The sequence below is a fragment of the Erigeron canadensis genome, chromosome 8 (assembly GCF_010389155.1).
Source record: "Erigeron canadensis isolate Cc75 chromosome 8, C_canadensis_v1, whole genome shotgun sequence".
Taxonomy (NCBI): domain Eukaryota; kingdom Viridiplantae; phylum Streptophyta; class Magnoliopsida; order Asterales; family Asteraceae; genus Erigeron; species Erigeron canadensis.
In genome coordinates, this window is record NC_057768.1 from 40,173,005 (window position 1) to 40,188,391 (window position 15,387).

Consider the following 15,387-nt stretch of genomic DNA (forward strand, 5'->3'; position numbering starts at 1 on the left):
AAAATTTAATGAAACTCCAAATCTCATTACTTTCATATCAATACATGATCTGTATACAAACATAATATATAATTATATATATTAGATCTATTCTTTATATACAATTAACTCACAAACAAAAAAATCTTAGAAAAATCTCACAATCTTTATTATTCTCATCTTTTCCTCTGTTTTTATAAGTTCTCAAAACAAAAATAAAACTAAGTACAAAAAAAAAATATCAATTACTTAAAACCCATAAACACTTAAATCCAAGAGAGTCTGAATCTCTAGTTTTCAAAAAAAGAGTAGGGTGTGAGTTAATATTGTTTGTGAATTTATATCTAATAGAAATAGAAAAAGTTGGATAATTAAGATTTTTTTTTGTGTGTGTGTAAATGTTTCTTTTCATATAGATTGAGAATAAAAATTTTGGACCAAAACTGTAAATTTTTGAAAGTTAGGGATGAAAGTTGCAAGTGACCGTCTACAACAGGGACGATTTCTGTAATTAAATCTGGGTATTATTAAGCCAATTTACGAGATTATCCATCACGTGTGAATCACGTGATTTGGTTTTAAACGGACGTTTATGGCCAGAACTAAAACTATTGATGAAACAAAGTTTTTTGGACTAAAACTGTAATTTTTGAAAGTTAGGGATAAAACCTGCAAGCTGGGTACCACGACAGGGAAGATTTCTGTAATTAACTCAAAAAATAAATAAATAATTAAGTGACCAAGATTGAAGACGGCCCATGTCGTCCCAAAAGCTAGTTCCCAAATGTATTTAGAGAAGACATTTCGGACATTATGACTATTAGTTGGCCACATAATTTCTACATAATGGGCAATAAATAAACTGTTCATTGAATAAGTCAAAGCAGTTTTAGATAAAAGAAAACAACTCCAACAAAGTCACTGATTAGCATCTGTTTATCAGAATTGATACACACTCCTTATCAGCTCTTCTTGATCACATTGGCCTTATATCAACTAACTCACTCTCTACTCTCTAGCTAGGTGCCCCTAGGCAAGACCCTCTCGACTTCTGCGTTTGGGTCTAATAAGATTTCATTGAGTTGACGAGTGTTCATTCGGTATCTCCAAACTTACAATACCCCTCATTTACACTAAATTACCAACATTGATCATATTACAAATCAAGAATCAATCGATCTAAATCTAATTAGCCAAGCGCGGTTTGACACTTTCCATCAAATATGCAACACTTTAATTGTTAAATACTAAAACACTAAATACAGAAAGCAATGTAACACTCGTATTCATACCTCTTCTTAAATCGTTTTTGTGTTTACTATAGCTAGAATGATGAATCTGGACGCAACCAAAAGCAAATTAAACGTTCCAAAAATGTCAATAACTCATTAAATAAGTGTTGGCATGCACCAATCGTATGGTACATGGTTAATTTTCGTGATTCAAAAGTCTCAAAAACATTAACCTTTTGTCATTCAAGATCATTATTATAAATACTTACACCTTAATTCTTATTCTTTCATGAAAACCAAATTAGCTATGTCATTTTATAAAAATCTTGTTATTTGTCTACTCATATCTGTACATCATGCAGCTACAGAGGTAAAAAATAAATAAAAATGTTGATTTTTTTCCTCTTCATGTTTATATTGCTTGGTAAGATTGATTTTTAGTTTCTTTTTTTGGTATTCAGTGGGTGAATCATGGAGGAGATATAAAGAATCGGAGATTTGCCGCCAGCGAATATAGGATCAACCCTTTAACGGTGCAGAGGCTCAAGCTAAGATGGAAGTTTTTCACAGGAAGGGATATATCAGCGACTCCTGCTGTTGCCGATGGAGTAGTTTATTTTCCAGCATGGAATGGGTTCTTGTATGCGGTGAATGCCTTCAATGGTGCACTTATCTGGCAACAGAATCTTACTCAGCTGACGGGCTTGCCTGGAACCGGAGTGACGGTGAATGTAACTGTTGCGAGAGCCACTCCCGTTGTCACGCGCGATCTTTTGATTGTGGGAATCTATGGGCCAGCTGTTATGATTGGTGTCCGTCGAGCAACTGGTCAGCTTGTTTGGTCAACTACAATTGACCCGCGTCCTCTTGCAGTCATCACCACATCTGGAACTGTTTATTCTAGGTCAGTAGTTCCTCACCAAACTTCAAATTTTTACAAGTGTTATAACTAATTTCACTATGCCTAATGTGTAGGGGGCTTTATGTGGGGGTGTCATCTTTGGAAGAAACACTACCTGCTAACAAATGTTGTACGTTTCGAGGAAGCCTAGTGAAGCTCGACACTGGGACGGGAGCGATTCAGTGGCAGACATATACCGTTCCTGATAATCAAGGTCGGCTTGGTGGTTATTCAGGTGGTGCCATATGGGGAAGCAGTCCTGCCATTGATGTTTCCAGGGGGTTTGTATATGTGGCTACTGGAAACCTATACACTGCACCACCGGAGGTGACGGAATGTCAAGAAAAGCAAAACAATCAAACTACAAAACCTACTAAACCCGATCAGTGTACCGGACCTGATGTTCGATTCAACTCGATAATCGCTTTTGATATAAATACAGGAAAAGTTATTTGGTCACAGCAACTAGGGGGTTATGATATTTTTTATCTAGCGTGCTTAATTCCAAATAATCCGGACTGTCCGCCGGGACCTAACGTGGATGCAGATTTTGGAGAAGCACCAATGTTGCTAACAATTACGTCCAACAGAAGGTTGCATGATGTCGTTGTAGCTGTACAAAAGAGTGGGTTTGCTTGGGCTCTAGATCGTGACAATGGCGACATTGTTTGGTTCAAAGTACCGGCACCAATTTCCTTTTAGCTGTTAAACTCTCAGTCGCTACATATTCCATCTTTTAGCGACTTAACAATGTCTTATTTCTACGGCTAACGATAACATTATTGATCTGCTTATGTTGCAGCTTGCAGGACCGGGAAGCAACGAGGGAGGAGGGATATGGGGTGCAGCCACGGATGGAAGGAGGGTATACACCAACATAGCCAATGGTGCTCATTTGCCATTCACCCTTGCACCATCTAACCAGACAACCACTGCGGGTGGATGGGTGGCTTTAGATGCAAACACGGGTCAGATATTGTGGACCACGGCTAACCCAAGCAATGACTCTGCTCTAGGACCAGTGTCATTAACCAGGGGTGTTGTCTTTGCTGGATCAGTGGCTCCTAATGGTCCATTGTATGCAATGGATGCGACGACTGGGAAGGTGTTGTGGTCGTATGATACTGGAGCCACCATATATGGCGGAGTGTCAGCAAGTTATGGGTGTATATATGTTGGCCATGGGTATACTGTTGGGATAGCCAAATTTCATCCTTGGACTCCTGGCAATTATCTATTTGCCTTTTGCATTACCTAAGGCCAATCAAAGTAATAATCAAACTATAATTGTTTGCAGTACTTAAGCACCTCTTAATTAGCATATCAAGGTGCTTCAGTTCTAGATTGTAGTTTCACGTACTTTGCATATATGCGTATCAACTATATGATTTGATCACAGATATAAAAACTACATAAATGATTACCATCTGCGAAAAATAAAAAAAACCCCTAACTTTGTTGGAATAAAAGCGAGATGCTATTCGATTAAGTAAAATACTCATGGTGAACAATCTGCAAAGTATTAAGTTACATTCTGTCTAACCTCAGTTTCTACTCTTCTCCTTGGTTAACATTTCTTTGAGGGCAGATCCATGGATCTCCATCACGTAATTTGGAGGTTCATTGATGAAGCAAGAAATCACATCTCTCAGTGTAATAATGCCAATGACCTCATTACCATCATTCACAACGTATATCCTGTGAACACATTTTGAAGACAGAGTGCTTATCACCTCACCAAGAGTTGACCCAAGTTTGCATGTTATTGGTGAAATAATCTTCAAGTTTTCCTCTGATGTTGTAGCAATTGTGTTCATGAAATCTTTAACTGTCAGCTTCCTGAAAACCACAATGTTAACATGATAGAGATATAACAGCTTATGAACAACGCCAATTGACAAGATAAAGATATGATAGTACTTAAATAACAACGATAAAGGTTAGATACCTGAAGTTGGTGAAAAGCTTCTGCCTTAGTAATAAAAACTTTATATCTTTTATACTAACATTACCCACAATCTTCTTCGTTGGGCCTTCGACAACCGGGAGACCTCCAATTTGGTTGTCTTTCATTTTCTTGAATGCTTCAAGGATTAGTTCATCACTTTGACTGCTAATAACCTGTCCATGAGAAAATTTGAGGGTACAAAATGAACAGTCTACAAGAAAACCAGGGCTAAAAGTAGAAGTGCTAAATCTCAAAATGTTCACTTATATATGGAAGGGATGATTACTTAAGTTGGATTTCATCTTATCCCAAACAGATCGAACCTGATGTGATAATTGGTTTCTATAGCATGCAACGTTGTAACTCATCCTCATTCAAAAATTTAGATTTATTTATATATTTATTTTTGAAAACATTTAGATTATTACACTAAAGTAACAATCATGTTTCTGTAATCATAGATAATGCCTTGTGTTAATTGACAAAATGGGCAAAACAGTGTTTGCTGGGTCAACCCACCCCGGACCTCTTTTGACGAATATCAAAAAGTGACCAGTTTCCTGATTTATATCGACTCATTACCCAGCTGCCTGACCGAACATATATGCATCTATAGTCACTACGACAACTCTTACCATATCTTTGGAAACGAAGGGAAGTCCCAACTCGGTTACTGGACGCACAGAAATGGAGTCAAACCAATCTCTTCCCTTGCATTCCTCAAGACCCTGAACAACTGCAGACTGGGTAATGAAATTCTTAATCAATGGCTGCCCGGGTTCTATGACAGGCACATTTCTCAACCTATACTTTGAGAGCAGTAATAGAACACTCAACATAGAACTATCTGTTGAGACTGGAATAAAAGGTGCCCAACGGTAACTTTTCACGATGGACTTCACCTGAAATGAGCACGTGCATATATCATATTATCACATATTCATACTCCAATATAAAATATATTAACAGTGCACTGTATCAGCCGGCGTGTTACCTGTGTAGACTTAAAAGGCTCTTCTTGAAGGATAACTTTGTAGAAATCCTCACCCAACTCATCAGCTGCAGTAGGGGCGTCTTTCCCCATTCCTTTTTCAGCAGCCACACCACCGGCAACAGCGGCACCAACTGCAGCAACGGTTAGCCCTGCTGCGGCAACTGGACCCGTCGCACCTAATGCTATGGCTCCAAGAGTGGTTGCAGCGCCTGCACCTATCCCTGCAGCGGTTGCTGATGTGGCAGTTAAGGCAGCAGCTGCCAGATCTGCAGTTTCCAACACCCACAAAACTATGGTAGAGTAATCAAGGATTCCCAGATACCTTTCTTTCCAGTCCATACTGTCACCTGCATCAGGATTTCTCACCGGTGCAGATACTATATTGGACTCTGAAAGAATCTTGACAGCATCGGCAATCGTGGTGTCTGCTTGAATTTCGATCACTAGAATAAAGGAAAATAAAGATCTGTCAGTTTAATTCCTACATGTATATGCAACAATGGCCATGGTTTTTATTCATTTAATTATTTTGAACCGCTCAATAATAATCATAACCAAGGGTAGCAGTGACATTCACACACTTGGGTTTCAATTTAGTCTTTGATGCAATTCACGTGATAGATCGATCCAGTTACAAATTTTAATGGAAAGGATACCCGATCTTCTGCAATTAATATAACTAGTGTAATAACAGGAGTGATAATATGTAAGATAAAATAAATTTGTCACATGCACAATATGATTATGATTTTACCTTTGCCTCTAGGCACAAGAGGAAAAGAAGAAACCGGAATTTTTGAGAAAGCGGCCGTTAATTTCTCTTGCAATGAAGGTGACAATTTCTTCCTGCTTTGTACCGTCTCAAAGTAGTCATCATACTCGCTCTTATTATCGTCTTTTGATTTTTCTCCACCTTTTCCTTCCTTTGATTCCCCTCTTATTACATTTGACATGTTCCACCTAGCTTGTACCACTAATTTATCTTATCTACCACAATTAAATCGATCACACAGATTATTTCTTTTAAAAAACTTATACGTATACATTTCAAAACAAACAAAAAAAAAGAATACTTATTACCTGGTATTGAAGAATGAAGATCTTGTTAACAGGAAGTTGGAATTTTTCTATTATTACTAAAGAGATCAAGAAAGAAATGAAATGATTTTTTCTATTCAAGTGTGCCACGTATGTAAAGTATTGTGTGAAGTGGCGGGGATGGCTGATCCAAATGTGGCGAATGAATTGGTAAAAACAAAATTGTTTCGCTTGCTTTCCTTGAGATTTTACATATTTACACTTACAGTCCTTATATTATCAGTGTATATATCTGCATGTCTATATCTATTTATTTAATGCAAGGAAACCTATCACATTTCATTTCAAAAGTTATTACGGAGTTTAATTAAATTAAAATTCTTACGTTTGTTTTGTTCCAATTTCTTAATTTCATTACAATTACAAAACACACAACATACAATTTCAGTCGCTCACTTCAATGATTATATATATGATCCAAAAATTGGTTGTATAATTAGCCCTAATTTTCCCCCTAATACATATCCTACATTTTGCATATTCTCGAATCTTAAAGGTTTGCGCCATGTTTCGTAACCGTGCGTAATTTTACTTTTTTTTTTTTTTTTTCTCTTTTTGTGTAATTTTGTATATATTTGCATTTGTATATATATTCGATCATATATGTATGTAGTATGTACGTGCATTTCATTATAAAGTGATGTATTCTGGTCTTTTCATGTTTTCGTCATTTCTTATGTAGTTATGATATATGGCCGTACAGCTAGCTATGATGATACATCACATATGTTTGCCGTTTTGATTATATATCATGCATAAATGGTGTTCAACTGTCGATATATTTGTATTTTATTTTTATGTGCAATCGAGTGTAGTGGGGTTCCGTTTCTTGTAGGAAAACAATGATATTTTCAAACCCCGATAATTAAATGGTTGACCGAATGTCTATGTTTTATAAAAATTTATCAGAATGTGTATGCTTTTCGAACCCCAATAATCGAATATATTCGACTAATAAAATTTTTTTTTACAAGTGTCAGCTTATATGATTGTCACATATACCTAGGTACATTCAATAACCGGGGTTGCAAAGTTCATTATAAAGGTATAGACATTTACGAGATTTCTACATAACACAGACATTTGGTCATAATTAGTTATATCCATGGGTAATAATTATGTTTATCCATTTCATGATATGAAGAGGGACAACTCCAAAGATTTTCATGAACTCTGCATTTTCTTTTGTCATTTGTAGTAGGGACGATCTTAGAGCACCAGAATGTATCCAAGTTGTCACGTTATACTATTTTATCTATGCAACTTCCAAAGTGTTAATTGTGTATCAAATTGTTATCGTTAGTAGGCTAAAAATGAATCAGTAATTTGTATGCATCAACACATTTTTTTGGTTCAGGTTTATCTACTTGAGAAGATGTCAGGCCAAAGCCAACGTTTGAATGTTGTTCCAACTGTTACAATGCTTGCAATTGTCAAAGCTCGTCTCGTTGGTGCAACGAGAGGTCATGCCCTTCTAAAGAAGAAAAGTGATGCTTTGACTGTACAATTCCGTCAAATTCTCAAGAAAATTGTGTCGACGAAAGAATCAATGGGAACTATCATGAAATCTTCATCTTTTGCACTAACCGAAGCCAAGTATGTTGCAGGTGAGAACATCAAGCACATTGTCCTAGAAAATGTCGAGAGTGCATCTGTTAGAGTTCGGTCACGCCAAGAGAATGTTGCAGGCGTTAAGCTGCCTAGATTTCAGCATTTCACGGAAGGTGAGACAACTAAAAATGATCTGACTGGACTGGCGAGAGGTGGGCAACAGGTACAGGGATGTCGTGCTGCTTATCTGAAAGCCATTGAGGTTCTTGTCGATCTTGCATCTCTCCAAACATCATTTCTGACCCTTGATGGGGCTATCAAGACCACAAATCGCAGGGTCAACGCCTTGGAGAACGTTGTTAAGCCAAGATTGGAAAACACCGTGGTTTATATCAAAGGCGAGTTGGATGAACTAGAAAGGGAGGATTTCTTTAGACTAAAGAAGATACAAAGTTACAAAAAGAGAGAGATTGAAAAACAGCAGGAAGTTGCCAAAAAATTCAATTTTGAGACGAAAGGGGCAACGTTCTTATCTGCAACTCGAATGAAAGATGAAGACATAATATTCTGATATCAAGGTTAGTCATGATAAATTTACCCCAGTTATTGCATTTTTCCTACTACTTAAGAAAGACTTCATTCATTTACCTAACTGAATAAATGTTCTTTTATTTGAACAATGTTACATTCCATGAACACCGACATTTATGTAATGCTTCATATTAATTTGGTCTATGTACACCAACAGTATACCGTTTACATTATGATGATGGCTTCTTATGGGATATGCATATATATGTTACGTTATAAGATAAACAAGAGAAAACGAAAACAAAACTGTGTTCACTTTAAACTTACAACGGAAATATCAAGTCCTTATCATATTCTGGCCTCACCTCCGACGAGTGATTTAAGTGATGCTGCCAACGCTGAACGGAAATTTGGGTTTGAGGTTAAAGCTTTGGTGGCAGCTGCAATTGTGTCTGCAGAATGTTGTTGTGAACCAGCACTAGAAATATTCTTGAAGTTATCATATTGTGTTTGTCTACCAAAGTATGAAAACGGAATAGAATTTTTGTAGTTGGATTCAAACGAGGAAGAAGAAGAAGACGATGGAGAAGAAAAGTTAAGACATGTAGATGAAGAGAATCTCGGGGCATTCATAAACAAATTTGTGGAATTTGATCTACTGAAATGGGGATTTGATGTGAGATCAAGGGTAATAGTTGGGTGAGATTGATACGTAGATATTGTGGTCTTTGGCAGATAAAATGGGTATTGAGATGCCCCTAAATTGTAAGGCTGCAGGCCATGGTTGCTTGACAAGGTGGTGGTGGAGGAGGCAGCAGAGGTGGTGAGACCTGGTTGTGAGGTTGATGACGTTGATTTCAACATTGAGGCGGCGGCTGAAGTGGTAGAAGCCATTGCTGTTGCTGATACCGAAAGTGGATGGTTATGGGTTCCTTCATAAGTGGTGATCAGTACTGATCTATCTTCAACACATCTTTGCACCTGAAACATGCTTGACTAAGTTAGAAATAATTAAGAATCCTCTTAATTAGGCTTGATGGAAAAATCTTTTTTTATGCATATTAATATGTATCACAACCAGTTTCGACCAGTTACAACCCGCACCGAACATTTAGCCATTTTGACTTGTTACCCAACCCGCCTAATCCACCCATTTTGACAGCTCTCCATCAAGCCTTTACTTATCACTTAAGTTAAAAGTTCTTTCTATGTTAACCTGTGACCTTTTAATCAACAAACAACTACACAAGTAGGCACTAAATATCTTGTGTTGACTTTCAAAATTCAACTTCTCAAGATGGTTTTTTTTTTTTGAAAGCCTAGTATTTTATTACTTCCCCAGTGGGCTAATTAATTATGTACAGAGTCAACTTTGTATGATGTAAGACCATATACAGTCAGGTTATGGAGTTATTCTCTTAGGAGTATCGTTCAAGAAATTAAAGCAGCTAGCAGGAAGAAGAATTTTACATGTTTTCTAACTGGGCAAGATGGTGACACCGTGCATCTGTAATATGCTCGAGGGCATGGATTCCCTTTCGCTATCTTTTGTCCGTATTTCCTCCATTGGCATCCATCATTCATCTGTATGTATGTTAGTTCATCAAAACTCAGCATACATATTTAGACTCTTATGTTAACAAACGTCATTACTTGAAAGATTATTAATTAATTATTACCGTTTGGGTGTCACATATAACTTTTACAGAAACTCTAGCTTTCTTCAATGGGATCTGATCTAATAAATTATCCTCGCTTCTTTCCGTCTTCAAACTAGGAAGTGGCAGCGTCCCCAATGAATGACTTCTTTCATCTTTCTTCATGTCGATAAAGTCAACTCTAGCAGGAGTGGGATGATCATATTCACAACCCAATCCTAGTTTAAGCTCTTGACCATCAGCGCCGCCTTCTTCTTTGTCTTTGCTGAAGTTATTGACCACCTTCTTTGAGTCGTCTCTCTTGAGTAGTGTACAACTTGAAAGAGTTCCAAGGCTCAAAGAAATGAGTTCATTATTCCCATCGCCTTCATGATTATCAGAATCCATCTTTTCCGGACTTTTAGGAACATCTTGTTGGAAAAAGTCATTAAAATGCATTTGCAATGACTTGTAATCCTGCAATACCCTGGATAACTTGTGTTTCAACTTTTCGTTTTCTTCTTTAACTTGACCCATCTCAGATTTAACTAATGAAACCCGACCATCCTGCAGGATAACACCAACATGCAAATTAATCGCGATCAATTAGTTTTCATGTACATATAGTTGACCACAAATCCGAAAGAAAACAACAAATATATATACACTTTCATATTTAAATAAGTTTGGTTATATATCATGTTTTACATTTTAAATACGTTGTACGCACCTGCTTGTAATCTTCAGTATCGATCTTGTCATTCTGCATTGCCTGCTTAACGTACAACGTAATTAAACACACAATAAGGTTAATTGACGAAGTCCTAATAAAATCATGATCAGGTTCACAACCTAAACAGATTATATCAGAGGTTAAGATTGTATGCTAACTTAACCTCTTATAGTTTGACCAGTACGTAACAAAAAGATCAACATAATTAATTAATGTAAGTCTGAAAACTAAAAGCACGTACCTGGGTTGAGGTTTTTGATATAATGGTCTGATCATCATCATCATCAAGATGGACGGTGGTGTTGGATTTTGCTTCTTCTACATCAACCTCAAAAAAACTGAACATAGGTTTCTCCATGTTCATGAAAGTTTAGCTCTATATTGATGATATATAGCAAAGATATAGCGAAATGCATAGATTGTGTTACTTATAATAGTCGATCTTTGAGATCACCAACTGGGTTTGACCAAAGGAACTTGTAACATACATATATATATATATATATTTTGTTAGACTTATTGTCTTTGCATGTTGCATGTTAGTTAATTGTATTTCAACTGGGTTTGTTAAAAGAATATAAATCTATTCAGTACAAGTTTCTTTATCATAATAGTTAATTAGCCGTCTTAAAACCATGTGGATGGACGAAAAGTCTATGATAATAAATTTTTTAAATATTTAATTGACTACTTAATTAAATGTTCTTTTTTTTTTTTTCTTTTTTTTTTTTTTTTTGTTGACGTATGTATCGTTGATTTCACTGGGATTTGTAATTTACTCCGTTATTTTTATTCATGTTGTATTTCAATATGTTACTTTCGTTTATGTAATATCAGAAATCAATACAACAATTTTATGAATGTCTAGATAAAAATGAACCATTGCCACGGTATGATGGTTATCATTTTCCTTAAAAGGTCGTAAAATCCTAGAAAAACTAATAACGCATAACAAGTCCATCATTTAGTAAAATAAAAAAAAAAAATCTAAGAAATTATGAAAATAATCGACATCGTTGCCAACTGCGATGGATGCAATCACGTTGGCCCGACAAGCAGGGCCGACTATTAGAGGGTGCATGGGGTCCTAGTGAGTCAGGTCCACCTTCTTTTAGGGGCCCACAATTTTTTAATTTTAAATGTATATTTTTTTAAGAAACTTATTTACTTTTTTACGTGCCCTATTATCAACCATAAAGTCCATGACTTTAGACTTGCCGAGTGCCGATCTGACATCTCAGATGCGGGATATATTCCACGTCATGGCCTTACAAACACTCTAACAAAAACGTCACATATTGGATACACAATTACTCTTTGAAACTTACCAAACAAAGAAAAATCAAGAGTGCCTGATTTGGTTACTGTCAACATTTATTACTCCCTCCGTCTCATATTAAGTGTCATAGTCTGACTTTTTGAGTCTTTTTCTTTCAACTTTGACTGTAAATATTTTTGTTTGTATTATATAACACTTGATATAACATATATGAATTGATTGAGTTTTGAACGTACTTTTTTATTAATATAACTTTAATCGACTTATATATAACACAAACAAATATATTTACAGTCAAAATCAAAAAAAAAAAAAATTCAACAGTCAAAATAAGACAATTAAAATAGGACGGAGAGGGTATTTATATTTTATGACCAATTCAATAATCTAATTGGAGGTTAGATTAATGTCACAAAATTTACGTACTGGGCTAATATAAGCAAACATTATCTATTAAATTTAATTACTTATGTCAGCGGGCATGAGTGATGAGATAAAATTTGATTAATATTATTATTATTAGTATTATATATAGTTGGACACCGGAGCAAAATAAAAAGAAAATCGAAAAGTCAAAGGGGTTGAAGATATGATTTAGTAGAAAGAGACACCAGGGAACCATGGCGGCGATCAGCTTCAATTCAAATTAATGGGCCACCGGTTTGACTATACGGGCCTATACCTCTTACCTTTTTTTCAATTCTCACGAACATCTTTTGACGTCAAGCTTTCGTTCCTTGACACGATGATTACGAATTAACACACTACCTACACTTGAAGTCCGTCTTGCCTTCGTGAAAATATATCACAGATAATATTTCACCTCCAGTACTTACTGTGGAGTTGATCTCCTTCGACTAAAGCCGGATTTATTCATATTCATTCCTTCCCGTAAAAAAAGGATACAACGATATTGTTACTTAGCCGTCGGCGTCATATCGATCTTAAAAACCTACTTTTTTTTTTTTTTTTTAAGTTAATTGCAAAATTGGTCATGGTGGTTTGTCCATGTTAGTAACTACTAGGGATCCATTTTCGCCTTTTCGAGTTTTATTTTAACGGGATCTCTATTTTGAAAATTTTTGGTAAAATTGGTGCCATTTTACAAAACGTGCCGTTAAGTCTTCACATGGCTATCACGTTTCATTGGGCCAACGTCATGGCCTTACAAACACAAAAGGGACTCCAATTCCTTGGTAAACCTCGAAGAAGAACCCCATTGTAAACATGAAAAAACCACAACGACTAATCTTGCAGTACACATCTTGAGATTTTTTTGATTTAATTCTAAACTGCAACAGACATGTGTCCGTGCGTCAAGTTTCTAATTAGTAATTTATATATACTTAAAGTTGTAATAATGAGATGTACTTTATATAATTTTTTTTATTTTTATTTGTTGAAAACTAATTGATATATAAACTTTTATTATTATTTTAGGTTATGAACTAAGATGATATTGCCCTTACACGTTATGGTCACTTTGAGACTTATCTCTACCTAGGTAGGTAGAGAGAGTGCTTACAGATTCTATCTAAATGGTTAAAAAGACCTCTAATTTTTGTATGGAATGAGGATTGAATCCTGATTTCTGTTTCAGAGTCTAAAATGTTTAACACTGATCCAAATCACATTGTATTCTTTCCTTTTCCATATCATCACACATCACCAACAATTACTTTAGATAAAACATATGCCACAAACATATCCTTAAACAAAGACATATGCCCACAAACATTATAACTTTGGATATACTCCAAATACATTGAAGATAGTCTTAAGTACTATATAACATGTATGTGTTGAATATTATTTGTATCACTATAGATAGATCTCAGCAAATATAATACGATCTAATAATTTACAATGTCTTTTATAATAGCACTAGGTTTTAGACCCGTGTCCGACACTGGACACGGGGTTTACGATATTATCAATATTAGATCTTCATACATTTAATTAATAAAAACTTATAATTTGGAAGATATACGGTTCTAAGTGATATACTTTGCAAATTGTAGTACAATAACCACATGTTCGTCACAATCATTATTAGCTAATACACATTGATGAGATGTTTGTAATAGTCATTCCACATGGCACATGCTACCATAATTTCTCTATTATATAATTTTTTAAAACCAATTGTACTCATAATGTTAATTATTATGAAAGATTATTATTTATTAAAATATAAACATACTTGTGATCCCGTATTTGACATTCAAGTATACGTGTTTGATCATGATACGACCCATAACATGAATATGTTTATTTTCAACCACTGTCCAATGATAATTAGATAACAATTATGATTGTTTTCATATTGTTTGATAACAATTAGGACTTTTGATTTGAGTAGCAATTGTAACTTTAAAAAATTAAATAAAAATACTTTTTGTAACGTTTTTAAAAAATTTAAAAAAAACCTTCTCAAATTGATGGCTAAAAATAAATATAATTTAAGTATTTATGGATAAAAAGTGTAAATTATTGATGGAAAACAAAAAAGTGTAAATTAATGAGACTTTTTCTACAAATTAATATAAATACCAATATAATATATTTGGATAATGATTATTAGGATTTCTAATTTATAGTTAATCTAAATGATGACATAAGCGAGAGTCAATTTGATACAATTGAGCGATTTGATTGATTAATAAGTCAATAGTTTAACTGTCTTATAGTATATATTAAGATTAAGATTAAGATAAGATTAAGATTAAAATTAAAATTAAAATTGTATAATTACTACTAAAATCTTAATATATTTACAATAAATTTAATTTATTTTTATATAATTAATTTTATATATATGATAGAACATATTATTGAATATATATTAGCTATTATTTTATTAGATAAATATTAGCTATTATTTTATCGGATATATATAAGCTATTATTATTTATTTATTATATTAAAACTGTTGAGTAAAAAGTGTAAATTTGTGATGGAAAACAAAAAAGTGTAAATTAAAGTCAAAATTGAAAAAAAAAGTCAACTTTAAAAAGCCGAGAGCTATAATTGGTCGATAAGTTATTAGAACAACTGTATTTTAGTATAATAAAAGATACTTAGATAGCTTGAATATACAGACAACAAAGTCTCAAGTCAAACATAATGAAAGTAACATGTACATATTTTTAATGCTTCGATTGGTTACTTTGCTTACTGAATAATGAATATTATGAAAATATGTAAAAAAAATTAAGGTGAAATTTTTTTCCGATTAGATGATTAATACAAATATCAAACACGTATCACCAAATATTTACACATTGATATTGATATAGATTAGGACCTACCATCGTAACATATATTGAACTTGATTATAGATTTAGTTACAAAAATCTCCCTATGGTTTGATAAACATTACAAGTTTTATCCCTAACTTTTATTATTTATATGGTTTTCATCCTTGAGTCTGGAGCTCCCTTTAATACTTTTGGTCCACGACATTAACAGCCGCTAAAAAAACCCATTAAGTCATACATGTGT

At 34.5% G+C, this 15,387-nt stretch overlaps 4 protein-coding genes across 4 annotated transcripts; 2 read left to right on the forward strand and 2 right to left on the reverse strand.

Moving 5' to 3' along the window:
* Positions 1 to 1,517: 1,517 nt before the first annotated feature.
* On the forward strand, positions 1,518 to 3,505 carry LOC122609726 (polyvinylalcohol dehydrogenase-like). The gene is made up of 4 exons (XM_043782674.1): positions 1,518 to 1,581; positions 1,673 to 2,115; positions 2,187 to 2,790; positions 2,915 to 3,505. The coding sequence occupies exons 1-4, from the start codon at positions 1,519 to 1,521 to the stop codon at positions 3,368 to 3,370; spliced, it is 1,566 nt and encodes a 521-aa protein (XP_043638609.1). The 5' UTR covers position 1,518; the 3' UTR covers positions 3,371 to 3,505.
* Positions 3,506 to 3,514: 9 nt separating this feature from the next.
* On the reverse strand, positions 3,515 to 6,273 carry LOC122609727 (SNF1-related protein kinase regulatory subunit gamma-1-like). Its single transcript, XM_043782675.1, has 6 exons — positions 6,135 to 6,273; positions 5,809 to 6,041; positions 5,055 to 5,497; positions 4,696 to 4,962; positions 4,061 to 4,233; positions 3,515 to 3,951 (listed from the first exon to the last, which is right to left on the reverse strand). The coding sequence occupies exons 2-6, from the start codon at positions 6,005 to 6,007 to the stop codon at positions 3,657 to 3,659; spliced, it is 1,377 nt and encodes a 458-aa protein (XP_043638610.1). The 5' UTR covers positions 6,008 to 6,041; positions 6,135 to 6,273; the 3' UTR covers positions 3,515 to 3,656.
* A 1,254-nt stretch (positions 6,274 to 7,527) lies between these two features.
* On the forward strand, positions 7,528 to 8,274 carry LOC122610831 (V-type proton ATPase subunit D-like). The gene has a single exon (XM_043783788.1). The coding sequence runs from the start codon at positions 7,528 to 7,530 to the stop codon at positions 8,272 to 8,274; it is 747 nt and encodes a 248-aa protein (XP_043639723.1).
* Positions 8,275 to 8,372: 98 nt separating this feature from the next.
* On the reverse strand, positions 8,373 to 11,086 carry LOC122579675 (WRKY transcription factor 72A-like). Its single transcript, XM_043751893.1, has 5 exons — positions 10,846 to 11,086; positions 10,602 to 10,643; positions 9,914 to 10,438; positions 9,705 to 9,818; positions 8,373 to 9,215 (listed from the first exon to the last, which is right to left on the reverse strand). The coding sequence occupies exons 1-5, from the start codon at positions 10,966 to 10,968 to the stop codon at positions 8,583 to 8,585; spliced, it is 1,437 nt and encodes a 478-aa protein (XP_043607828.1). The 5' UTR covers positions 10,969 to 11,086; the 3' UTR covers positions 8,373 to 8,582.
* Between the last annotated feature and the right edge of the window lie 4,301 nt (positions 11,087 to 15,387).